The sequence below is a fragment of the Strix uralensis genome, chromosome 1 (genome assembly GCF_047716275.1).
Source record: "Strix uralensis isolate ZFMK-TIS-50842 chromosome 1, bStrUra1, whole genome shotgun sequence".
In the NCBI taxonomy this organism is placed as follows: Eukaryota; Metazoa; Chordata; class Aves; order Strigiformes; family Strigidae; genus Strix; species Strix uralensis.
The window spans coordinates 36,590,007-36,615,893 of record NC_133972.1 but is presented as its reverse complement, the minus strand read 5'-3'; the positions used below and the strand labels follow the sequence as shown (position 1 = coordinate 36,615,893).

Below are 25,887 nucleotides of genomic sequence, written 5' to 3'. Positions count from 1 at the left end.
TCATGCTTGACTGAAAACCAAGGCAATCTCAGGGTACATCCTTGTAACAGCAGTCATCGCAAGCCCAGGGATGGTGTGTTGGTGGGCTTTGGAGGTCAATGTTACTTGAAAATGTAAAGCTAAATAGAAGCTGCTAAGTGTTAACTGGTTTGCAGTCATTTCTCTCAATACTATTGCCAAGGAGACAGCTAAGGTGGGGGAGCATCTCTGGTTTTTATCTGCCTAAGACAATGGGATGTTTGTGCTCTCCTGGAGAAGAAATCAGACTTGAAAGTAGAGGAGTCAGAAAGAATTGATTGCAGTGATTTCTAATGCTTCTATTTGTATTGGCATGGACAGGTTAAGAATGTCCTGGATGATACTCTGGAGATGCTTCCCAAGGAATTTAACATGGCAGAAATCATGCAGAAGACCACAGCCTGAAGCTCCTATGCCCTTGTTTGCCTTCAAGAGTGTGAGAGGATGAACCTCCTCCTTTCAAAGATCCATAGGTCTCTTACACAGCTGGAGCTCAGTCTGAAGGCAAGTGACATTTTATTAACAGTACTGTTGCTCTTCTATGTATTTTGGGGCTTTTTGTTGCTTTTTTGGGAATGAAAGAATAGCTATTCTTTATGATGCCAATATGCTTTTTGTTTTTCTCAAACAAAGGGGGAGTTGATGTTTTCTCTTCACATGGAATTGCTGCAATCCATACTTTTCTCTGAGGCTGTGCCAGACACATGGACTAAACTGGCATATCCATCCACACACAGCCTTGCCTGCTGGTAAGTACGGTAACAGGGTTTAGCTACTATGCAGAGCTATTCCAGTGCTCTGAAACCAGCAGCTTTGTTCCATTTATTTTTTTTGTCCAAAATTTGTCTTAATGCAAGTCAGTTTTACTTTGAAGTGTTTTGCAGAAATGCTAAGCACTTTGCTAAAGCGAAGGCTCTGTCACTCCCTTTGTCACAAGTACTAGGGGTGTTCAGCATCTTGCTCTTCCTTTTCCCCTAGCCTGCCACCACCAATAGTGGTTAGATACGGATAAAATAGGCAGTGTTTTGGAAATTCCTCTGATATCTCATGGCAATGTATGCTGCAGTATGCTGTTGTTCAGAGTCTCTGTCAAACTCTCTTATGCTCCTGATTTGTACTTTGCTCTGGCTTATTGGAAGTTTAAATGGTATCAGACAATCTGCATTTAATAAGCCATCAACTCATTACCAATTTCTGGCAGTTTCTGAAGGTGTGTTAACATGACTTATGGTGACGTTCAGGTTTCTCCAAGATGTTTTACAGGACTGAGCATACTCACATTCTCTGTTGCCAGCAACCTGTCTCATGCTGAGACCTTCTACACCTTCTATCACCTTCTACAGTTGATTTTGGACATACCTACATGAGGGAAGGAACAAATTCCACTAAAACCATGATCTTATGCCTATGTAAGCATATACTTTCTGGTTACTTCAGCCATGTACTTTTTCTGTACAAAAGGACTCTTACACTTTAAGTCTGCAATTTATCTTGTCTAACATCCATATAGATTAAGGCAGAAGCTATTGCTGCTTCTCTTTTTAGGGTTACCGATCTTCTCATGCACTAAGGAAAACTTGACATCTGGACACAGGACCTTGTGCTGCCAGCGGTGGTGTGGCTTTCTGGCTTGTTCAATCCTCAGTCCTTTCTGACAGGTAAGCAGTGTTGGTTGTAAGGAACCAGGCATATGGTTTCACTGCCAGACATTTATTTTTTACCATTGGTGTTAGCTACGTTTGTGATGCTGTTTGGAGAGTTACGCACAGTTTAAATAACAAGATAAAAATCAGCCAAATATCAGAATAACCATCTCCTGAAAGCAGGGGGAACAATCCAAACTCGTCTTCAGTCTACTCAGAAGTGTGAAGACAAAGCTATTAAGGAAATAAAAGCTTGAATTTCATAGTTTAAAAAGGGTTAAGAGTGCAAGTTTTCCTACCATTATTACTTAACCAATTCAGTGCATATGTCATGGTACCATTCTGGTTTATTTCTAAGTATTAACACAGTTACCAGGCTAAGGAGAAAAAAGAAATTGGTCTCCCAGTCCTCTTTGTGCAGTTGTTGCCACAGTACGGGATGAAAAATACTCAGCAGTGAATTGACGTCTCATGATCACAGCACATATCCATGTATTTATTCTGAAGACCCAGGAGCAGCATATCTCAAATTCTGCATGGCCACCAATGTCACTGAGATAATCCCTCGCTAGCCTAGCAGAAAGGTGGCCAGGAGCTCCTCACAGGACACTCTGGCCAGGCTGCCATCATTCCCTGGAGAAGACAGGCAGTGAGAGCCCAGGGAGTGTTTGCAGCCCAGACACTGAAGCGCCTGTCCCTGTACTTGGAAGCAGAAGGGGATGGCAGCATGAAGGCTGGCAGGCAGCTCCTCTTCTCTCTGCTGCTCATGTCGAGGTCCCCAGATGGTGCTCATTTTGTGCCGCAGGCATAGAGAAACCCCCACTGTATTTTTCACTCCTTTTACTGACTCTCTCCAAGCTTTCTCTTTTGGGCACTTGTTCCTGTCAAGGGCTGGGGAGACATAAGAACTAGAATAGATGTTAGCTTGGGCTTGTTCTGAACAGGGACTCAGCCGGAGAGAAGCGGTATCTCTGAATGCAGAGCAATGCAGTCTTGCTCCCCTGCTGGGAGGGGTGGTGGTGGTTGTTTGGTACTGTGTAGAATGTTTTGTTTTCAAACAATTGCATTCATGCAGTTTTTTTGCCTTACTTCAAATAATGGCCAAAGGAAAAAAAAAACAAAACCAAACAAACCCCAGTCAGTCTCAGGCTTGAGCACAACTGGCCCAAGAGGGACGTTAACAGTTCTGACATTAAAACTACTGTCTGGATGTTGAATTATTGGAAGTATTACTTTTTAAAGCTCTAATGGAATAACAACTGGCCTTTGGATAAGGTGTGCTTGACTGCAAATGTTACCAAAAAGACCAAAGAAGATTATGGCCACCCACCAAGGGAAGGAGCCTGTATCTGTGGGCTTTTCATGGAAGGTAAGAAATAAACTTAAATTGCTTGATCTCAGTAACCTAGTTCAGGGACTCTAGCTGGCTTCATTAGGTAGATAAGTTCCCTCAGGAGTCGGACTGAAGTGTTGTGATCCTATGAACAGCACCAAGGAAGTTTAGGAGTGGTGGTGGATTGTTGGTGTTGGTCCACTGTGACTTTCTTTAAATTTCATACCAGCTTGGTGTCCTCATCACTGACTATATACTTCATGCATTTAAATGTTAACTGGGTTTGAACAAGGTCTGCATTATAGTAAAGCAGCAGTTCTCATCTAGTTAAGGTTCAGAAGCTTAGATTATTCCAGAGACTTTAAATTTCACCGATACTGATCACCTAAAAATTCTCTGCAGCTCTTGGGGGTGCAGAATAGGGCCAGTAGTTACCAGATGTTGGTAAGCTGGATCAAGCCATCTACACAGTTGTAGTTAAAAAAAACAAAAACAAACAAAAAACCCAAACAAACAAAAAAAAAGCTATTTTCAAAATCATCTTTCTCCTGTTTTTCCTTCCACCTTGGCAGAAAGTTGTCAGTCCTAAATAAACTTCTAAACAATTCTGAATTTTTTATTTGCTAGGCCATAGTACTTATAGGCCACTGGGGAGACATACCAAGAAGCAAGGAAATACTTGAGAACCCCCGTATTAGCATGAGGTATAATGACACACCTAAGTGGGCAATGTGTAAGTACGTCAAGAGTAGATTTTTCATCTGGATTTCCAAGCAGTCAATTATTGCAGTAGCTGTAATATTGTTGTAGGCTGTCCCTGAATAGACATTGTGTTCATCTTTTGACAACTCTTTTAACAACTTTCAGAGGATAAAACATTGTACCTTGCTCTTTTGCAATTTTATTTTCCTGAGACTGAAGCATCTAGTTTAGGAATGACAATTAAGGCCCACAGTCAAAATGAGATTTTAGTTTTATCTTAGAAAGGCTGTCAATTAAGTTACAGATAATTAGAGGAAAGGTGAATGACTCCAACAGGCAATTAGAGAAACATCATTACTTGTACTCTTCACCAGATCTGAAAGCAAGCAACTCTTTTGGAAGGGAGTTGCTACTTTCCCCTTGGTAAGCCCCAAGGGGAAAGTCAGGGCTGGGGACTGGAGCAATGATGAGCATGTCATTTGATTGTTGCTTTTTGAAATGGTAGCCTGAATTTTTCAGAGGATTTTTTTTTAAATACTGTCACTCAAAGGGCAATACTGTTCATTCCTTCTCTGGGTATGAGGAAGGTATCAAGGCACCTTGTGAGCTGTGGTCTCTGTGTTTGTGTTGGTATTTGCAAATATAAACTTTCCTGTTTCTACATAAACACTCCTAAAATCCACAACCAGCATGTGAAACATTATATATGCTAGTTTATGTTAGAAGACCACACCACAAACTTAACAAAGCCAGCATCTTTCAGAAAGTGCGTGGCCCTTCAGCAGCACAGAACTCATCTGTCATAACTATGCTGAAGTACCTGTTTGATATCTCACTATACAAACGTATGCTAAATACTCCAGTGCAGTTCTCCACCTTTTGGAATACTTGACCATAATAAACTAGTGAAGAATTAGGAGGAAATCTGAGCACTTGACTTTGACAGGCATGTTCAGTCACAGGCATACTCAAAGTCCCAACTGTAAGTGAAGTAGTTTCCAGTCCCCGCTTTCAATAAAAGGTCATGCTGATGAAACCAGAAGTCTAGTCCAGGCAGATGGTACATACCTCCACATTCATACAAAGAGATGATGCAAACCAAGCCAACAACAGTCTAAATCTCTATGTTCAAATGTAGCTTTAAGTATTTAGCAATAAGGAACTATTTAAACCCAAATTATTCTGGTCTTGCACTACAGAACACCAGGTAAACCATGTGCCTATGTTTATTGCAAGCACCTGGTGGGACTTCCAGCTGGGAACCACAGCTGAAGCCCGGCTCAAGGAACTGACTCCAGCAATGCCAGCCACTTTTCTAAGGGCTATTTCAGTGGATTTAAGGGAAACTAAGAATGTTTTTGAATGTCCAGTTTATAAAACCAAAATCAGAGGGCAAACTTACGTTTGGACTTTGAAAAGCAAGGAGAAACCAGTTAAATGGGTTCCGGCAGGAGTAGCTTTATTCTTGGTGGTTTAGTACTAAGCTTGCAATAGTATGCGCTGCTTTCTCAATCTGCCTTGTAGTTAAAGCAAAGGGAGATAAAAATTTCTCACAGTCAGCTGGAGCAGAAGATTTGCCTCACAGAAACACAGTCCTTAGTGTAAAATTTATGTCCTCTGTGTTGTTATTTCCTCATACATCAGTGTTGTGTTCATGTGCTTCCCCACATGATTACTGATCTGCAAGCATTCCTTCATTACACCAGCTACAGGCAAGTAAATGGAAAATATCAGCATCTGGGTGGAGTTTGACTCAGAAAATACTCCTCTTGATTATTCTTTATTCTCTCTACATAAAATGAAACGTGTATCTTACAAGAATTTTAATATAATCATACTGCAATACAAACATGGTGCATTTAAACAAAGTTTTTTGAAAGCTTGGTTGTACATATGAAAAAACATCTAAGTATGAACTATATGTAAAAAAAATAATCTTGAACTTTGTGATTTAAACCAGCTATGGCTGCTGTAAGGTGGTTGGTTCAGGCAGCAGGTGCATCACACAAAAACTGCAGTGAGCAATTCTTTTTCTTTACTGGGATGATGTTTAAAATTTTTTAAATTTTATTTTATTTTTTTTACAAAACACTCTTTCACTTTCATGTTTCAGTCATTAATTGCACTTTGGAATAAAAAAAAAATCATCCTCCCACAGGTAGGTTGCATCGGCTTTGGCTGGAATATAATGGCATTCAGATAAAAGTATCCTTCCCTTCTTTGCAGGGACAAGTTCCATAAACCACAGGTGGAGGAATAGGTTCAGAAAGCAAGGGTTGGAAAACTGAATCTTGGAAAACTGAATCTTTATGTTCAAGTTGAAACACAAGGGGATTTTTGTTTCTTTAAAGACAGGGTATGCTTTACAGGGTGTTGTTAAACACCCTTTCTGCAAACTCGCACAATTACATAAATAAAAATATTGCTCAAATTGATCAAGTTCTCCATCACGTGGTTGTGTAGCTCTATTAAAAATTAACCACTCAAGGTTCAAGAGTGCCATTTCACTTAATGTATAGGTTTGTTCATGTAGATTTCTCTACCAAAACATTTTCCTGAGAGATCTTTTGCATAAGACCACATCAATCAAAAAGTTTGTGACACAGAAACGCATATACTATACTCTACAATTCTATCTTATATAAAACATAGTAATAACCTTTTGAAGTTAAAATTTGTCAGCATATTGACCAGTTGCAGACACAGCTTGAGTTGAGTGTTCTCAATTATCATCCGCCAGTTGTTTTTGTAAACTAGAAGACATGTGAGAAAACCGTGTTAGTGCTTTTTAGGAAACTCAGGTTCCCCAGAAACAGACAATTGCTGAAGATGACAACTCCCAAAACAGCACTTCTGAATGTTTCAAGCAATAATACAGACTTCAAAATAGGCGCAAAAGCATTTCAATTTCTTAAGCAAACAGACAGTATGAGTCACTAACGAAGCTGATTTCAGCCTAAGAGAAATCTGAAGTCCAAGAGACTTCTTTTGCATAGGTCCAGGATCTGCCCTAGGCCACAGAAGTCAAGTATTATTTAAAGGGCCACAATACTTTAAAAAGGAATGACCACAGGGCATGGCCCTCACCTTTCCAGGTACTCCTTAACGTTGTTGTAGCCGTAGAACTTGGCCAAGTGGATGAGCATGCCTGTGGCACAGCGCCCGTCCCGCCGGCGGCAGTAGCTGCAGTTGCACACCCCACGACAAGGAGGACAGATCCAGGCCTGCAAGGGGGTGAATGTGGGAGCAGGGTAAAGGCAAGCCATGAGCAAGGTTATATTCACCTTCCTGTTGTTCAGACAGACATAAGTATGGCTTCCCTACCGTGTGATTGTTCAGGGCAAGGTTTTAAAAGCCTCTATCAGCCAGCCAACCTTGTTAACCCTTTCCAAATTCTGCAGGATTAAAGAAATGATTAAGTACTACCCTGTTTGCTTGAATACTTCTTACTCTGAAGACTCAGGTTCTCTGATGTGCTCAATATTAATTTTCAAATAGACTAAAGGCATCTGTAATGCCTATTGGTAACTCATCCTATGCTAGGTTGACCGTAGTGAAGTCCCTAGAAGAAGATGGGTACCCACTGTGACAAGTTTCTTTGGCTCTGCCTGCTGGTGTAGCACGATTCCTGGGACTCAATTACCCAGCATGTACATGAATTCAGGCATCTCCCAGCTGCTCAGCAACTCAACATAGACATGTAGGTGCTAACAGCCCGTGTTACAGAATAGCAGTCATTGCCACACTGGGTCAGCACATCAGAGCCATTAGTGCTTCACTGTCCTTCAGACCAGCCCCGAAGCCTGTCTCTAAAGCAGCGGTGGGGGACAGGAAGTCCCAGAACAAGCTGAGCACAGAGAGAGCAATTCTGCTGAGAGGTCTTTGAGTACCCAGTGCCTTATTCTCTGGCAGCAGCCTGTGCTCTCTCCTTGCTCAGTGCCTCAGGGGACAACAGAGAAAAGGGAACCAACCCCAAGACTTTTATGTATCCTTCTCTTTTTTTTCCTCATATTTAAAAGTTAGAATCTAAAGCAAGGAACCTTCTTTGCACGCCACATTACTGAGAGCATTAAAAAAAGGGTACATTTTGGAATTTTTCAGAAAGGGAACAGATTCCTTTCCTTAAAAGCTCTCACGCTTTTCCTCCACTATCTGGTAAGCAAGTGGATCTTCAAAGTCCAAAGATGGTGGATTGTAACCCAGGTCCAGCACCTTCCACTTGAGTTCTAACAAGATCAGTGTCAGTCCTAAGAGTACTACAGATCTTCTCATGGCAAAAAGCTTTGAACACCATGTTGAGTGTATACTCATCACAGCTTACTAACAAAACTGTATACGTTACACTTTCTTTCCAAGGCCAAGAAATGATACTTACTGGATCAAGCAGTGCTGATTTCACATCTTCCCCATATCGATTTCGAAGACATGGTCCACAAAACTGCCCCCTTACTCCTCCACAGCCCTGGTTGCGACAGATTGTCTTTGTATCAATTGTCTTTTGTCGACACTGGTGGCAAGTACTACCCTGAAGTTGGAAAGGAGGAGAAACACATATGTGTGAAGGACATCTTAAATACTTGATGCAATATATCTGCTGATAGCAAAGCACAAACTTCAAACCAAAGTCAAATTCAGCAATGAGAAACTTAGTAAGAACTACCTGATGTTATGATAAATCATATAATTATCTGGAGAGATGCTAGGAATTTTACAGAGACACTGCCCAGCTTCAGTTGCACTGGGAGTCTCAAACTACACGAACCTCATGTTGCAGTTCTGATCCTTTCCTCTTATCTAGGAAAAAGCTAAAACTATTCAGAAAATTACCATGTGACTCATGTCTGCAAATACAATGAAGCATGAAATATATAGTAAGCTGATCATCTAGATCTTTATGACAATAGTAGCCAAATCCAGTGAAGGAAAGGGAGGAGTTCCATCAAGAGCTTTGGAAACTACCCAACCCATACAGAAATGTCATTTCCAGAGGGAGCAGCAGGGATCACTATTATTTAATGGTACAATCACCACCGCCACAACATTTATATTGTAAGAATGAGAGATAAAAGGGATGTCAACTCTCATCAGTGGTGAGTCATAGCTATAGCAAATTCCACTTACTAGCTCTATGGCAAGAAAGCACTTCTTTGCAGAAGCAAAAAGTTGGTGGGGCATATCAACCAGCACAGGCAAGCCCACAGAAGCCTGGCAAAGCTTTCAAAGTTTTGCTCATGTAATATAATAATGCCGAGCTGCACTCTCCAGCACCTCAGGAAAGCATACCTTTTAGCAAACACCACTGAACTACTAAGAGACTTTCAATTTCAAGTTCATCGACACACTAAAGAATACAGCAGCCACTTACTAGAACTTTGTCATAGATCTTGTCTTTAACAGTGATTGCAATGTTGTCCAAGTCCTCCTCAGTAATATCCTCTACTGGACGGTGAGATGAGTACTTTGATGATCTCCTCCTTTTGCGCACTCCACAATCCCCCTGCTAAACAAACTCATCTCAACACCTTTTGTCTGGTGTCATGAAGACTCTGTCACCAAACTTGGTGACAAATTCTTTCATTTATAATGTGTATGCAGTCTAGAGGGGGTGGACTACAGGCTCGTGGACCACTGGAAGAACAGGGAATAGAGTTCTCAAATCATCACCACCTCTTTCTCTCCCTCTCCTCCCTCATCTTTTCTCTACTCCATTTATTATTTGTTCTGTTTATATGTTCTTCCTTCCCATCATTGCTACTTCTATTTCCACAAATCCCTAACATGCATTCCCTGCACACTTCCACTGTACACTCCATTCCACTGCACACTCCATTTCCTCCTTCTCAAAATAAGGAACTATGACCATCATCTGCCTTCCCATGCTTTTTTCCTTCAATCTCCTAGCATAATCTCTGATTGCTTTCTCCTGTGACAATCTCTGATGTTCTGCAAAAAACCTTTACTGAAGTTTTAGCTTACTCCTGCCATAACCAGCCCTTTCCTCTTATCCTGTTTGTTATGTGGAAGAGAGTCCTCCACTCACTATTAAGTGCTCTTTTTTTCCTTCCAATTATCATTCTCTTTGACCCCTATTCAGGTACCAAGTCTCATTTGATCTACAGCCTTCCCCCTACCTGACTCTTAACACCTCATTTGTCCTTCACCCTAGACCAGCTCTGTTCTCTCCAAAATAGTCATTTACCAGCCCAGGTTCTCATTCAGTGCTACTCCACTTGCTTCAACTATGCCCAGCACTCATTCCTACAAGCAGAACTGGGATCCAGCCTCTGCAGATGCAGACTTAAAGAGCCTTCCTCATAAAGGCTATACAGTAAATATAACCAAGACAAATGACCACCATAAGCTAAGGGAGAAAAAAACCCAGATTTTTAAAAAATGGGGAAGAATAAAACCTGCAACTTTTGAAAGGCTAGCCAACGCAACAGCAGTTTGTTGGTGCAGATTCCTTCATTCACATTGGAGTGTGAAGGGGGGGTCGAGGGCATCCATCACTATCAGCTATAACTCTGCTATTTCCAGAGAAGGGTTTTGCTAATTTTTTCTGAGTCTGAAGATAGAGAAGATCTGCTTTGCCATCTCCACCAGCCCCACTGCCCTGCCACTCAAAGGCCTTCTACATTGTGGTCTCTAGTAATTCTCAGATAATGAATAAATAATAAGACCATAAGTAAACTGACATGTTATGTTTGGATAACACAGGTCACAAGTAGAACCCACTTAACAGGTGAAAGATGAGGCAGGAAGGCCTGAAAATAACTTCTTCTGTAGCTAATTCCAACCAAAGGTTCTCGCTAACTTTCTGTAGGATGTGATGTCTGTTCTAAGTGCTGGCCAACAGTTTAAATGTTTCCTAATCCCTGACTAGTGGAGATACCAAAGTCTGGCAAATACCACACTGAGTCTCTTCTTCAAGAGGTTTTGTTGTCTATAGCTATGGAAGTGTTCTGCAAACTTGACAGCCGACACAGTAAATTTTTCCAAGGCAAATTTTTCTGGTGGACGAGCATTCCTGGTTGGGTTCATGCGACGTGCTATCTGGCCTTCAGAAAATGTCCTCCTTGGGATTTTCTTCTGTTTCTAGAAAGAGAAAATTCCAGTAACTGTCCTTTCAGTTATGCTTGTAGTGTTAAACACCAGAAATGATCTGAAAATGTCTGTAATGCACTAGTACTATCGTGAATTAATCAGTTCTTCTCACATACCTTATTTGTTAAGCCAAACCTCACCAATTTCTAGCATTCTTAAGTGTTCTCCCTACACACTGTACTTTTTTGCTCCTTTTAAATGCCACACCTTCACAGTCAGATTCTATTCCAATTAACATCACAGAACTATACCAAAATTTTATGTATGGCATATCAAGGTAGAAGCTAGCTCTCACTATTCTTCAGTAGCTAAATGTTCAGATTTTCCACAACCTGAATACACCTTCAAGGAATAATTCAAATTCTAGGTTATTTTGGGGTTTTTTTTGTTTTTGTTTTTTTTTTAATTGAAAGGGCTTCTCCTATTTCCAGATTCCTAAGACCTGGACATTTCTAGGAGGCACAAGATACCCTCTTCATAATGTCACACCTGCCAATGACTGCATGATTCAATTCATGCACGGACACCTACCATAAAGGCAGCTACTAAATTGGACAGTATATACAAGATGTAGGAAGCAAGTCTGCTTGCTACCATACACTTTAGTTTATTTCCTTCAAAAGAGGTGAAAGGCACATTACAAGGAAACAGACTGGAAGTCAGAAACTAAGCAGATGAGGTAAATAGAATAATCCTGATGCCTTCCCCCTTCCCCAAGTAAAGACACTAAATAAACGTATCAGGCTTATGTATGTATTCAAAGGATAACTTTAAGTTTCTGTAGCATTTAACTAGAGCTAGCAAGGTTCCAGCCTTTCAAAGACTGTATAATTTGGCTTCACTTTTTCACCTGACAAGCACCACACCAGCATTTCTACATGGGCTTCCCAAAGGCATGGCCCTTCCATTTTTCCTCAAATCTCTCCAGTTTATAATATATGTGGAAAAACATTATACAGAACCTAGAGGGTTAATACTTCTGTGCTTCTAGCCAAGAAAATTCAGTTGAAATAACTACAGTATCATTCGGATTCATGTTGGAGTGGTTCAATTTCATCAGCATTTGTGGGTTTTAAAAGAAAAAGCCTGCAAGAGGGAAATTAACAGGATCTAAACCCAAAGGAAAACTACTTCTCTTCCTTATTCCCACATACACAGACATTTGTCTAGCATCTCAACAGTATTTCTGGGGCACAAATGATAAAGAGTCACCTTGGTCTCCATATTTCTTCATAAATTTTCCATTTCCTCACATAACCTCTGGTACTTAAATACTGACCAATAGCAAATCTACACAAATAAAGTGACCAAAACAAAAGAAAATCCAAACAAACTTGGTGAAAGCATTTCATCAGGAAACACATTAATCCTAAATCTAGAAAAAACAACTGTCACCTCTAGCCAGTACTAGAGACTTACCGAAGGAGTCGAGGTGGGTGTTTTCACCGGGAACAGGTCGGGTATGGAATTCAGCTCTGCCAGCAGCTGGGCAAGCTGAAATCGACAGTGATGCCACATTGAAAATTCACTGCAAACTTGTAAATAAGCAACACCTATCATCCACTTTTACATGCACTCCGAATTATATCTAAACACATGAAATTTCAGTTCGTGAAACCTTTCTGGAGGCACTTTATTTAAGTGGGGCTCATAAAAGGGGTTCATTTACCCCTGAATGAGTAAAACTCTGCAGGCAGTGCTAACTTCACAGCTCCCATCTTACTGGGAATTAGAATTAGCTAGAATTACATCCAATCTTGTCAAAACAACACTTGAAGAAGCGCATTTCAACATGGTTACAATATCTATGACTGGTAATGAGAAATTCACAGTTCTTATGACAGGAGGGAGAAAAGGAAGACAAGATGCCCTTGATCAGAAGGCTGTAAGATGTTCTCTGTGGGCTATTTTACTGAATGACTACTGAGACACCTGTGCTTTTTTCCAAGGAACTCAGCCCTTAAGCAGTGACACTGCAGCAGGGAAACTTTGCTCATCATTTTTCAGTGGTTCTTCTTAGCAATGACTAGGAACATCCCTTTTTCAAACTTGACAGCTAGTGATTTCACAAATGATGCAAACCACAGCCAGTAATGCTACACACCCATTGCTTTGTGCAGATACACACAGATGCATACATGGGTACATGCTCACTTGCAAAGTCACAAAACAAGTAAGCCCCCTGGCAGTTCCCCTAACCATGGTGTATGCAGTATCAGAAGCACTTCAGCAAGATGATCTGTTGCACCATGTAGGAGATGTCCTGAAGGTACATTTCAACAGAAGCAGTGGCTGACAGGTCCAAAAAACTACTGACGTGTTCCGGAAGGCCAGGATGAGGCTATCTTCTGAAAAGCCAGCAATAGTGGGAATGAGCCAGGCTGCTAGGTCTCTGAGACCACCGTACCAATCATGAGATTAAAAGCTGGATATAGCATTTCTCAGTATGTTAGTGTGGCATTTATTAAGAGCTATTTAATGTCATTACATTACCACAACTAGGATGGCCAATCAATTTCACAATGGTTGAACTAGAAGGAAGAGGGGAAGGTGAGAAGGGTGGAAGAGCAGCAAGACCAACACAACAGCAGTGAGGATACAAGACAGATTAGAAACACAGGTACAAAACTAAAGCAAGTTTTTACACGGCAGCTGCAGGCCCACACACCCAAGAGGTGTACTGGAGCCCCTAGACTGCTTGGAAGCTGTAACTTTTCCTGGAATACCGTAAAACTGAAGGAGCCACTGAGGACCCAACATCAACTTGGATTTGCATGGCACCGTGGTAATTAAAGAGAGCTGGCAGCATTTTGGACAATAGAGGAAAAAGCGTTAGGGAACGATCAGTGACTCTCTCTTCCACACCTACATGCACACATACGCACCCTCTGAGTAGTTATATAGCAAAGCATAACTGTAAACACCACATCCCACACAAATGAAAAATTACATTTATCGTCCTTAGCAGTTTTTAGCTGGCTTTTCAATCAGTAACTGCAGCAGATCTGTCAGACAAATGAAAAGTAGAAATTCTATTGTGCAAATAACGCCACAAACCACCTGAAGGGACCAGCTGGTTTTCTGAAATGTTCTGAATGTGACATTGCAACTTGGGCATCCGTAACTTTGTTCACAACCGCATACAAAATGTTTGGTTCAGCTCTGGTTTTAAACCTGAGCATGCTAATCCTACTTGAGGCTATTTTAGGGGTAAACGTCTGAGTGCTGATGATCCTCTAGGGTTTTGCCCAGAAGAAAAATTCAAACACAAACCACCATGACATTTTCCCAAAGTCCCAGCACAGCACCAGTGCTTAAGTGCGCTGAAGCTAAGTACTTGGATATAAATGTCAGAGAACAAACCACTGCTCCAAAGTCTTACCATGGCTTTATTTTCTTTAATATTCATGGCTCTCTTAAGCAGAGCACTGGAACTTTCCTCCTGTGTTTCTTTAATGTCTTCTTCAGACTCTGAAGCAGAGCCCTCTAGTTTGTCCCACTGCTTGCAGCTTATTTCTTTTGAAAGAGGTGTGAGGGACTCACTGTCCTTTAGAGGTAAGTTAGAAAAAGCCTGTTCAGGCACTTTTTTCTCGGACGACTTTCTGGTGGGAAACTGCAAGGCAACACGAAGGCCAAAGCTTCTTCTCTTGGGGGAAACTTTCTTCTTTGCCTCTTCCTCCTCTTCTCCCTCACTAGCTAATAATTTCTCATGTTCTTCATCACTCAGGTCCGACTCCATCGCCTAGAGGTGGGAAGAATCCCATGTAATATTATTGGCTATGACTCAAGAAAGGTAATTTTTAAATCACTAATTCTAGGCAGCAGTCTCACCACCCAAAGGTACTGTCATAAATTCACCATAATCAAAAAATTTTTAAAAGTTCACAGTACATGACTTCTTCCTATGCAGAGACCAACACAAAATCTATGTATTAATATTGTCTGGATACAGACATGGCTGTCTTCAGAGGAACAGTATTGTCCAGCACAGTCTGTCTACAAGCTGAGGAAGAAGTTCTCATTTCTAATATGTGATGTTACAGTAAATAAAGCTTTTTCTCTCTTTTAAGATAACACATATTTTTCTTCAGCGTGAAGAAAGAACATCACGGTGTATCAGAAATACTCCTACTAGAACATGAGTTTTACACAGAAGAGACAGAAAAAAAGAAGCCAACATATACATTCTCGCGTAGGTGACTGCCTTTACCAGAACTACCTTCTTGTTTACATCCACCTCGCTTGAAGCGAAGCCTTCAAACGCTTCCGTTTCAGAGTCAGTGTCTTCAGTGAAAATCCTCCGCAGTTCTTCAGTAAGGTATCTGGACTGAAATCGAACCCCCTGTAAAAATACCAGCCAGTAGCCGTGAGAGACAGTCAGATACAGAGTAGTCACACAGTCACAATAAACCTGTTCTGAGGTTCAGGCAGGTACCAACTAGATGGCATATACTGCACTTTGCAGGCAAAGCCTGTCAAAAGAAAAAAGTAGAAGACATTCAAAGTTTCAGCACTGAGTTGTTTTAACTTAGCAGATTTTTTTTTCCTCATTTTGAGCACAGGGCTTTAACGGAGCTGCTTCTTGTGGGGGAAACTTTCTTCTTCCCCTCTTCCTCCTCTTCTTCGCTACTACCCAATAAAAATAAATCAGTGTTCTTATGTGTAAATTATTATGTTGTTTTGTATGTTTTCTTCTGGATGTAAAAAAACAGGCCTTGAATGGAAGAAAATACAAACCACAACCACAGTAACAAAAAGCCCTCCCTTTTTCACTTAGCAGTAGAAGAAACACTCTCTTCTGGGTTTGCTGCAGCAGTACTCAAGGCTCCTGGAGATAGTCTGCTCCTTCTCATGCTATTACACCATGACTGAAGTGACAGATACCAACACAAAACCACAGAGCTTTGAACAGCCTGACTAACATCCCTCCACCTTCCAACTGCTCAACTCTCTGTTGTAACAGTGCGGTTTACTGTTCAAATGTGTTCTAGGGTAGTCAGATCCCAGATTTCTGCATACAGTCTAGGAAGTAAAAAGTCAGCCCATGAAAAATAACCTAAGATCTCATTAAAACACTCTTCACGATATGCACGTTACATACCAATTAAACACAATGCCTTTACTAAATCAGAAATGTATTTCCATACTTCCAATCAGAATTAGTAGAAGACCATCTGTCAACTTGACCCTGTTAGTCTCTTGAAAAACTTGTCCATGGTAGGAACATAACACCACACCTGCCTCTTGAAAATCAGCAACATGCAAGTTTGTATCCCCAATTTTCCTCTGCCATTTCTTCCTCCCACACCAGATACAAAAATGACCTTTCATACGATACATTTGCTAAGTATCTTTATTCTTCCTTTCAATTCCCTCCCTTCCCTGACTTTAATTACACACTTCTTTATGTTAATATCTGGTGAAAAACAGATACAATAGATGAGTGCAAAAACTTACAGGGGAAGGGGAGGGGGGAGCTACTGCATATGCTGTTTCTTTACACTTAAACATCTCCTACAAATTATTATGGGTAATTGGAATGAGTTTTCTCTGAGCAAAATTACTTTATTCTTTTGTCGATAGCTGCAGTGCAGCTGCTTGAGAAAGGAACAAACACAATAGGGAAGTTACTTTCAAGTTAAATTGCATTTCTTGGAGGGAAGCTCAAGTTTTTATGCATTCTATGTTTTCATGAAATTCCACAATGAAGGTTAGGGGGGTAAAAATAAGCTGTTTGTTAGCTAAAGTGACTAAAAATAACACACCTACAGCTATGCTGTTACACCTAGGAAGAATGGTCTACACAAGTTAAAATACCTATAGGAGAAACAGCTGAAACTCAGCAAAAATGCAGAGATTATGGGAGTAGAATTGCAGAAAGCCCTGAGCAAAAGCAGACATGCAGAGGTCACTACTTTTTAATGTATTTACGCATCAGCATCCAAGGGAACACCTGATGCACCAACATCTCATTCACCTTCCCGGCAGGGCAGCTGCCCTGCCTCCTCTCCCAATAACTGCAGAATTTTTATAAACTTCCCATCATTTTGCTCTTCACGCCAAAACCTTTTAGTTTTCTGCACAACAAGTACCTATGGTCTTTCTCAGCAACAGTGGTGTTTGGCATCATAAATGGATGGAACTCAGGATAAAAAAATTGTGGGTTTTTTGTACCATTTAGTGGTAAAGGAGTTAAACTCAATACTGATGGAGAGTTAAAATAATTCTCAGCCCAAGAGAAACACAGGAATGGTGAGGAAGGCTGCCGTGCCAGCTGTAAATTTGGGACAAGTCTCACTGGGATTCCCAGTAATGCATGTTTTACCTAGCTCTTCCACACCATTTTTCATCAGATGATTTTAAAATGCTTTGCAGCAAAGATCATTATCATAATATCCATCTCACAAGTTGGGAAACCGAGGCAGAGAGGCCATTTGCCTACAAAGGCTCAGAAATAGTACATACTTGTACAAGCCTCATTCTGTGTCCCTTCCTAACACTAGTCATCCTCCTTGTCTTCAGCACCTCTTAACCAGGTACTGACCTGATGGACTGGGAAAAGGAAAAAAAATTTAAAAAGGTATTCTAAATTTTGTTATTGGTAGAATGGAGGCACCTTTTTGAGAGCACAGCTGACAGTGGTATCTTTTAGCACATTAGCCCATATCTATCAAGTATATAATTATGAAGCTTCTAAAAGACTAAAAACTGAATTTTCTGGCAGTCAGGACAGCACACCCGTTCTCTTCCTTTCCTGTGAATTCAGCTGGTACTTCCAGCTACCAAATCAGAGAATGAAAAATCATTATGCTGATCCAAGCTATTTCACCATTAAGAGAGCAGAGAATCAGCAAATCGCACAATCGCAGCAGGAGGAGCTGATGGTTTCTGTGGGTCACCACCACTAGAACATTTTTTTAGTGCAGAAACAGCACCAAGATACATTTCTGGAAGAAATACCCTGAAGTCTTCGTACTCACAAATGCCCATCTATTACCATGCATTTCCACTGTCTTATGTATCCAGAGCACGTCAGCCCAGGATGGTAATTCTCTCTTTCCTGTTTGCTATACTTACCTACTGCACTTAAACTCACCTTCTAATGAAACCCATTCTCCCTTTTATATTATGAAAGAGTGTTTAAAAGCATGAATCATTAAACCCTAAAAAGGATAGCAAGATTGTTTACATTTATTTTTAATATGAGGACTGCAGATTATGAGTTTTGCTGTGAGTTATGGCTCACGCAGCCTTGACACAGGCTCAGAGTACTACTGCACCCAAAGACTGTAACCAGGACACAGCAATCCATTCCTACCTTTTTTCCTGACTCCAGGGAATCAAAACTAGCATATTTGTCCTCTGACAACAACCTCTGTCTGGAAGCATCATCTTGGAACCCCAGAAAATCTTCATTGTCACTGGGGGCATTAAAAATGTCAGCCACATCCTTGGGTATCTGTTTCTGATTCAAAATGAGACAGAAGATAGAGTCAGACACACCAACTTAATAGGAAAACTCAAACTGGCAACAGTACAACTTATTTTTGTACTCCTATGCAAGTACAAATACATATCACAAAATATGCTATGCATAAACTGTACCTCATTTAGCTGAACTCCAGGAAAATTCTGTACAGACTGTTTTAATCCCTCAATTCAGACACCAGATGTGGGGCTAGGGAGGGGATATGATATGCAGGGTGTTTAACTCCACAGAAGAGTACTTCTCTGACGTAAAAATATATGTGTGCCTCATTTTGCAAGCACGTGATCAGGGCACCCTTTCTTTGTAGTGAAACCCATCACTGCTCCTCCTCTTACAGAGCAATGACGGTTCAGAGGTGAGGAACACACCTTTAAATATAATGCAATGCTAATCAAATACAAAGAAACCTTACCATTAGAGTGGTACCAGTACTTTTACATATTTTAGCAGACATTTAGCGAACTCCAAAAATAAAACCAATGCAACTCATTCTCCTTCGTCAGTACTGCTGCATAGCTTTTTCCTCAACACTTTCTATGAAAGTGAAAACACATTTTAACTGAGAACATTTCTCGTTTGCTAGAAGCCCACAATGTAGCCCGCCAGAAGGAAGCACTGCCAAGGGCAGGCAGCAGCACCTTCTGAGGTGACCAAAGTCACAACTCCAGAGTTTGAGAAGTCCAGTCCTAGCATGGAAGGAGACTCATTCCACCACATCCAACCACTTCCCCTGGCCATGTACTTCACCAGGCACTTCAAAGAAGCCTCTCCATGTAACGGGCCATTAAAGAAGCCTTCACACAGCTCCCACCTAGGCTGCTTTAGGATTTGGTGCATGGAAGGACGGGATGAACAGATCCAGCCCTAAAAACCAAGGCAGAAGGCATTTTGCCAAGCTTCAGAATACGCTTTTACACATCCCAGTATCACTTGCAAAACCATGCTGCCGTTCACAGAAATGCTCAAGGAGAAAAGCATCTGCATTGCTCACCAGCACCCAGACATTTATCTTCTACATCCCCAGGACCACACGTACATGTCACGCACGCTACTCCTCCTTGAAGCAAGCCTCTCTGCCGTTTGCTGTGTGCTAAAGCCACACGTGGATTTCCCACTCCTCTCATTATCTCTCAGGAACATGAGATCAACAGTTGCCTTGTGAAAAGGGCCAGTTCCTCATCCGAAGGAGGTCTCCAGCCCTGAACATTCAAGAGAACATCCCCAAGATGAACTCCAGAACAGAGAACAGCCTGCCCTTGTCCGCTGTCACAGACAACCAAGGTTGCTCATACAGGGCCCCATATAATGATTATTTTTAAGTATTATTTTATTTTTTTTTCTTTTAGTTATTTGTATCAAGGCAAATGGCCCAAAGGAGGCTCATTCTCCAAAAATAATGTTGCTGACAAAATTCCATTTTCATTAAAAGAGCAAGCAGCACCTTGACCAAAGCACCACTCTCTGAAATAAGCTACAGTAATGGACATACATGGGCTTAATTTTATTCTTGCTCTGCTTTTATAAAGCTGATGTAGACTGATGCAAAACTGATTTACTGTTGCTTGAGCAAGAGCAGAATTCACCTCTGAAAAACTGACCCTCGCAGGCACATAACGGCACGACCCAATGCACTGCTGCAGAAGTCGTGCTGTCCGCATTTGAACCCCTTTGGATATTCCCTCACCCCCACCTCTTAAAACAAACAGTCAGAATCCGCCTCTGCTGCTGTGACAGAATTCACACAGTACAGAGCAGTGTTAAAAATGAAGCTTTATGCATTTTAATGGAAAAACATACAAGGAGCTGTGAGGCTCGTTGCTATGAAGAAATTGCTTCCAGGAGCCACTGCATTAGTTCTTGTGCTATTGTACAGCTGAGTTAGCCACTGCTGTGATTACTGTATGCCTAACTAATTTCTTCTTCTTCGCCTATTACTTCTGCATCTGCACCAGAGGAGCCATTATGGGGGTGTAATTACTGATTCTGAACAACAACAAAAAAATTCTTTTCCAGTAGAAGACCTTTCTTGATCTTTATGCATTCCCCAATACTAAGGTACTGATTTAAGTAACTTACTGCAGAACTTCAAAGACTTTTAGTTTGTGACTTGCTCCCTGTAGCCTATGAAGAATACCGTTCAGACATTGGTAAGTCCCCATTTCACTGAAAAAAAGGACTTAAATTAATAACAGACCACACCTGACACATACAAGGCAGGCATACTCCAGGATTTTGAAAAAAGCACCCTCCCAAGCAACCTTGCTCACCTGAAATCCAGTATTTCAACACCTGAAATCACAAATCAAATTTATTCCCAGCAGAAGTCCATTGCCCTCAGCAGACAGACATCAAAGGCGAGCTTGCACCAAACACCTCAGCTGTGATGGGTTGATTTGCTGTTATTTATTGTGTAGTTCCGGAAGCCACAGGCATTTCCATTTTTAGTGTTCAAATAAAGTACATTCACAAACTGATTTATAATCAGCATCAGAGCCTAGCATTTTAACTCTGTCAACAAAGTAGCATACACCAAGAAAGAAAATATGTATTTTCCCAAACACAAATGTCAAAATATTAATCTATTCTAAACACTTGAAACATGAAGGCATTTCAAAAGAGGATCTTTTTGCCACTAAACCCCTAAAAAAGGCAGGAAGGCAGAGAGGCGATGAACATTTCAAGCTTGCTCAGGGGAAGCATTTCAACATGAAGAGACCACAGGCTCAGACACAATCGTCTGCTGAAATGCTGCAGAGATGTGAGAAATACTGTCCGCCGTAGATAGGTAGATACCAGGTACAAAAAGATACCAGGTACAAAAAGCTAAGTACCGAAAATCTAGTGAAAGCTGGAAATAATTCACAGCTGCTGAGAAAGTCAAAGTCTTATTTCTAGTAGGACATTTTATTTCTATTGAGCTTAGTTATTTTTGCACATGAAATACACTTACTTGTTTAAACACCCACAAAGTACTTTTCAAAAGTAGCAGACAATATTCCCAGCTACGAACAGCACACAATCCTACAACTGCCAGAATAACCAACCTTAACTATGTTTTCTCAACAAGACATCTCTCAGTTTCACCTTCTCTATTTGACAAAATACCGCCAGTACACGCAGAGGTGCACCCACATTTGTTGGGCTGCATGGAGGAGAGGTACCGTTCCCACAGAACTGGCAGCAGGCAGCTCATGTGTGCCCGTGGGGGCTGGCAGATCTGTCACCAAAGGCCAAGGGTGACAAGAGACAGAAAACAGGGCTGGGAGAGATGTCAGACCTGTTTTGGCAATGCTCCTGCACTCACTGCACAAGTGATGGGCAACGTAAGGCACCGAAGGTCCCCACCAGTCAAAACAACATTTTTCCAAGTGCCATCCCCACTTAGCCTTATTAGGCCAGGAGAAAAAGAAAAGCCTGGGGTGAGCTGTTTTACTTTCTACATCAACAGGAAGAATTCTCATGTCTCAAAGTGAGAACGCAACTTTCCTGATACCAAAGCCAAAACAGATGCAACTTGCCTTTCTGCAAGGCAGCACCCTGGCAGGCTGCAAAGAGAAAATGCCTGCCTGCACGCACACCCTCAGCTTCAGTGGGAATCATCAGAATTATTTCTACACCACTGTCAACCATATGTAATTTTTTTAAGAGGTATTTGTACCTATCATTTTCATCACCAGTTGTCACATTAGCGCATTCTTCTCTGACAATGATGTATCAGGAGAACATACTGTGTGAGAAAGAAGGTCTCGGTTTTTCTATTTTTGCTGTTACCATGAAAAAAAAAAATAAGCTGGGCTGTGTTTCCCTCATTAAAGTTTGCACAATGTATGGACATTCCTATTTGAAGCAGAGAACAGATAATTTTAGTAACATTCAAACTCGAGTCAAACTGAAATAATCCCAGTTTAATCTCAAATGGATACTCACACAAACCAAACTTGTGCAAAGTCACACCTTCAACACATGCCGGAAAACCTCTTGACTTGTCCCAGGCTCCGTATGGAGGCAAGCCTGAGGCACGCCACCCAAGGGTTACAGGCACTGGATTTGGCTCGTAGCCCCGAAATCACAGCCGAGCAGGGAAGCACTCCAAGGCTGACAATTATGGGCAGTGCTACAAGAATAGAGGGCCCCAGACAGAATGCTGATAGGTGCCAAACCAAAAACCCAAAACTATTCAGAAGTCAAGATTCTGGTCTTTCCACTGGAATCATGAAGGCGAACAGCATTGTGTGAAAGCTTAATTTTAAACATCACAAAAACATGTGAAAGACGTGGAAGGCAAAGAAAGGCAAAGTCACGTATTATGGTGCAGAAGAATCACACTACTAGACACACAGTCAACAGGACTGTCAACACCATCCAACCAGCCTGAGACTCAAGGGCAACAACAAAGTCTAGGAAGTCAAGGAAGATCCCAGATGATCTCCACAATTTCTCAACAGCATCAAAGCACAAAAACCTGAAACCTTCTGGACGGTGAAGTACATTCCTGGCACAAGTGGCAGCAGGGTGAAAGGCAAGTGGGTGTTCAGAGAAAAGAAGGAACAAGTGATAAAATGAGCAGTCATCACAGTTTTACAATCTTTGCAGGGATACTTTGATTCCACCAAATGTGAAGATGGATTATGCCTGAGCCTGTAAATCTGACACAGCAACCACTCCTGGCACTTTCAGGGTGGTTACCCTTGCCCCTGCAAAAAGTTTTGGCAATTTTCACCCCAATCAACCTACTGCTAAAGTCAAGTACACCATGAAATTTTAGTAAATTCAGCTATTTTCAGAACAGTAGGCTATGGTTTCTACATTGTTTTGTTTAAATTGGTAATTAAATAAACTAAAACCTATCAAGCTACTTTATCCTAAAATAAAGAATGCCCAACTATCATCATCACATGGTGACTCATGTAAAATGTTACCTTCCATAGGCAGCATCTAACTGGAAACTATCCCCTGCTCTTCAAAAATGCAGATAATAATGTGAATACCAGCATGCCAGCATATGAATGCAGTCCAAACGCTCTGTCAACTGCTACTATCTCTTCTTTTGTAATATCTAATCTCTTGCTGATCCAAACAGTAGTAACAGCTATTTCTGAATTAATTCTGCATAATTCAAGAGCATCCCTTTCATCTGTGGTGGTGCCTAATTACTTTCCGAGCCCCGGCGTTCCAAGCAAAACACTTCTGTACAACACCACAGGAATGTAATGTGTCCACTCTTCATGTCTGGACTGCTAGCATCCAGGCTTTTTGGGTGCTAAAGCTCTGTCAGCCAGCACCCCTTCAACAAGCTCCATGTACCAAAACTGCTGTGCAAGGACCTGTTCAATTAGATCCTGGGATGGGAAATGCAACCACAGGTCTTGCAATTCAGAACAATTTTGTGCTGCTGACTTCCCTGGCAATTGCTTTCAATGGGGGCACGTACTCACTCACAAGCTAATTCACCAGTCAGCAGTTGACCCGTGACTTCAGAGACAAGGAAACCTTCACCACCACGTCCTTCTGGCTCAGCCAGGACTGAACCCACTGCTCGCCAGCGTGCCGCAAGGAGGAGCAAGAGCCAGAAGAAGGCCTTGCTCAGCCAAAAACAAGCTCCCACCAGAAAGAGGAGAGTACTGAGAATAGACTACGTCCTTCTCTTTGCTGAGCCTTAAAATAAACGTAACTGCACGCTTTTAGCTGTGCAGTAGAAAGCTGACCAGCAGACAGTAAGTCACCTCCTTATAGCACAAGGTGAGATATAAGTGCTATTTGCTTCTGTTGTACCGCGTCAATCAGTTTTCTCCCAACCCGTTTACAGCACCCTCATCTCCACTCTGCCAGTGGAGAACCTGAGGCCAGAGGCGGAAGGTTTACAAAGTTCCTGAGAGGACACAGGCCCTACCAAACGTCTCAGGGTTTCTACAACCCTCCTGGTTCCATAAAAACCCATGTAACTCCCTACCCTTCCATGAGCAAGAGCTGACGGAGATGCTGACATTCTCCTCCCTCCCTCCCACAGCCTGGGAGACTCACCACATCATCTCTCAAGACTTGAACCACACAAGCAGCTGACTGATGCACCCAAGCAAATGCCAGGCTTGGACCAGACCGCAGTCGGGTGCGCCGGTCAAAGCACGCCTGCGTTTGTCCCTAAGCCTCCAACCTTACCCATACTCACATGTATTCAGGCGGCTCAAATACGCCTTTGTGGCATCGCGGCATTTCAACCAAAAAAAAAAAAAAAAAAACAAAGGATAGAATTAAAAAAAAAAAAATATTTCAAAAGTGACATCCCCAGGCTCACAGGGACTAATTAATTAACAAAGCTCCTCCCCAACAAGCTGCGCGCGGCCCAATCAGTCTTTATTAGAGACACTGCAGGACCCAGCACCCCCGGAGTTTCCCCATACCGATGCTCGGCGCCTCGGGGGCCTCCCCAGAGGCAGCTTCCATCCCCTTCCCCGGCGCTTTGCAAGCCCGCAGCCGCCGTGCCACGTGGAGGAAGCCCGGTGGGGCCGCCGGGACCGTGTGTAACGGGGGGGGGGGACCACGTATAACGGAGGGGAAGGTAGGGGGGGCGAAGAGCTGCCCACCGCTGTCGGCGGCGGCGGGCAGCTTTTCGCCCCCCCGCCCCGCCCGGCGCCGCGGGGAGCGGACAAAGGCCGCCGCTACCCCGGCAAGGCGGAAAACAGCCGAGCTGGCGCCCTTCCCCCGCGGCCCGGCCTATCTCCCGCCCGCTCCGCGCAGCCGGGCGGGCCGCCTCACCTTGCCGCGGCTGGCCACCGCCGCCGCCGGGCCCGCTGCCGCCGCCCCCCGCCGCCGCCGCCGCCGCCGCCGGCCGCGCCGCACCATGGCGCAAGGAGCCGCCCGCGCTGCGGCGGGAGGGAGGAGGAGGAGGAGGAGGAGGAGCGGGAGGCGGTGGCGGGGTGGAGCCGCCCGGAGACGGCGGGAAAGGCGGGATGGGGACGGGGCAGCCCGTGCGGCCTGGCTGGGGGTGGGTTACAGCCATCCCGGGGGGCTCCGCCGGGGTGCTGAGGCGGGAAGGTGCAGCTCCCCCTCACAGGGCAGCAGCCGATAGTCCGAAAGGAAGGGCCTTGCCTGGGGGAATACGCGTTCACCCTGCAAAGCATTTAAAATGTTTACAGGTGCCAGGCGTAGGCCTTTTGGAAAAAGTTAAAAAAAAAAAAAAGGGAATGGAGATGGTGCAGCCTTAAATGCTTTGTGGGAGCCTTCCCCAGCTTCCCGACTCGACGGCCCTTAACCGCGAAAGTGAAACCTGGAGGTGAAAGCGATGGGAGGCAGAGCTGGTTTCTTTCAACAGCAAGAGTTCCAATTTCAAAATGCCACAAGTGGTGGAAACTAGGTCATATTAGAGAAATTTAATTGGGAAAATGGGAACATATCGATTTTTAAAGCATTTTTCCTGCAAACAATTTCTTATTATCATCTTCCTGTCTTCAGCTGGCAGGAAGATACGTACACACAAAGACATGGAAACTATTTTTCTACTTTCCTCTGAATAACCTGTATTCCTCAATTAAGAGGTTTCATTTTTATTAAGAAAAATAATAATTATTAAAAACTTACAACATAATGCATGTCCCTTTATT

At 42.5% G+C, this 25,887-nt stretch overlaps 1 protein-coding gene across 4 annotated transcripts; it reads right to left on the bottom strand.

Annotated features, from left to right (window-relative positions):
* Positions 1-5,460: 5,460 nt before the first annotated feature.
* Positions 5,461-25,142, bottom strand: CDCA7L (cell division cycle associated 7 like). Of its 4 annotated transcripts, none has more exons than XM_074862973.1 (10): positions 25,043-25,142; positions 18,119-18,265; positions 15,011-15,142; positions 14,183-14,542; positions 12,220-12,294; positions 10,606-10,791; positions 9,062-9,196; positions 8,072-8,221; positions 6,784-6,920; positions 5,461-6,449 (listed from the first exon to the last, which is right to left on the bottom strand). In XM_074862973.1, the coding sequence occupies exons 1-10, from the start codon at positions 25,127-25,129 to the stop codon at positions 6,419-6,421; spliced, it is 1,440 nt and encodes a 479-aa protein (XP_074719074.1). In that variant the 5' UTR covers positions 25,130-25,142; the 3' UTR covers positions 5,461-6,418. The 4 variants fall into 4 exon arrangements, with proteins under 4 accessions (XP_074719074.1, XP_074719085.1, XP_074719094.1 ...); XM_074862984.1 differs by having other exon boundaries at positions 9,062-9,193; XM_074862993.1 differs by having other exon boundaries at positions 10,606-10,785.
* Between the last annotated feature and the right edge of the window lie 745 nt (positions 25,143-25,887).

Bases quoted from the DNA above. Each gene is read 5' to 3' on its own strand.
- CDCA7L (XM_074862973.1), bottom strand. From the start codon at position 25,129: ATGGTGCGGCGCGGCCGGCGGCGGCGGCGGCGGCGGCGGGGGGCGGCG. The intron at 15,143-18,118 runs GTAGGAATGGAT...GTATTTTTACAG, and splicing joins CCCTGGAGTCAGGAAAAAAG to GGGGTTCGATTTCAGTCCAG. The intron at 6,450-6,783 runs GTGAGGGCCATG...CATGTCTTCTAG, and splicing joins GTTAAGGAGTACCTGGAAAG to TTTACAAAAACAACTGGCGG.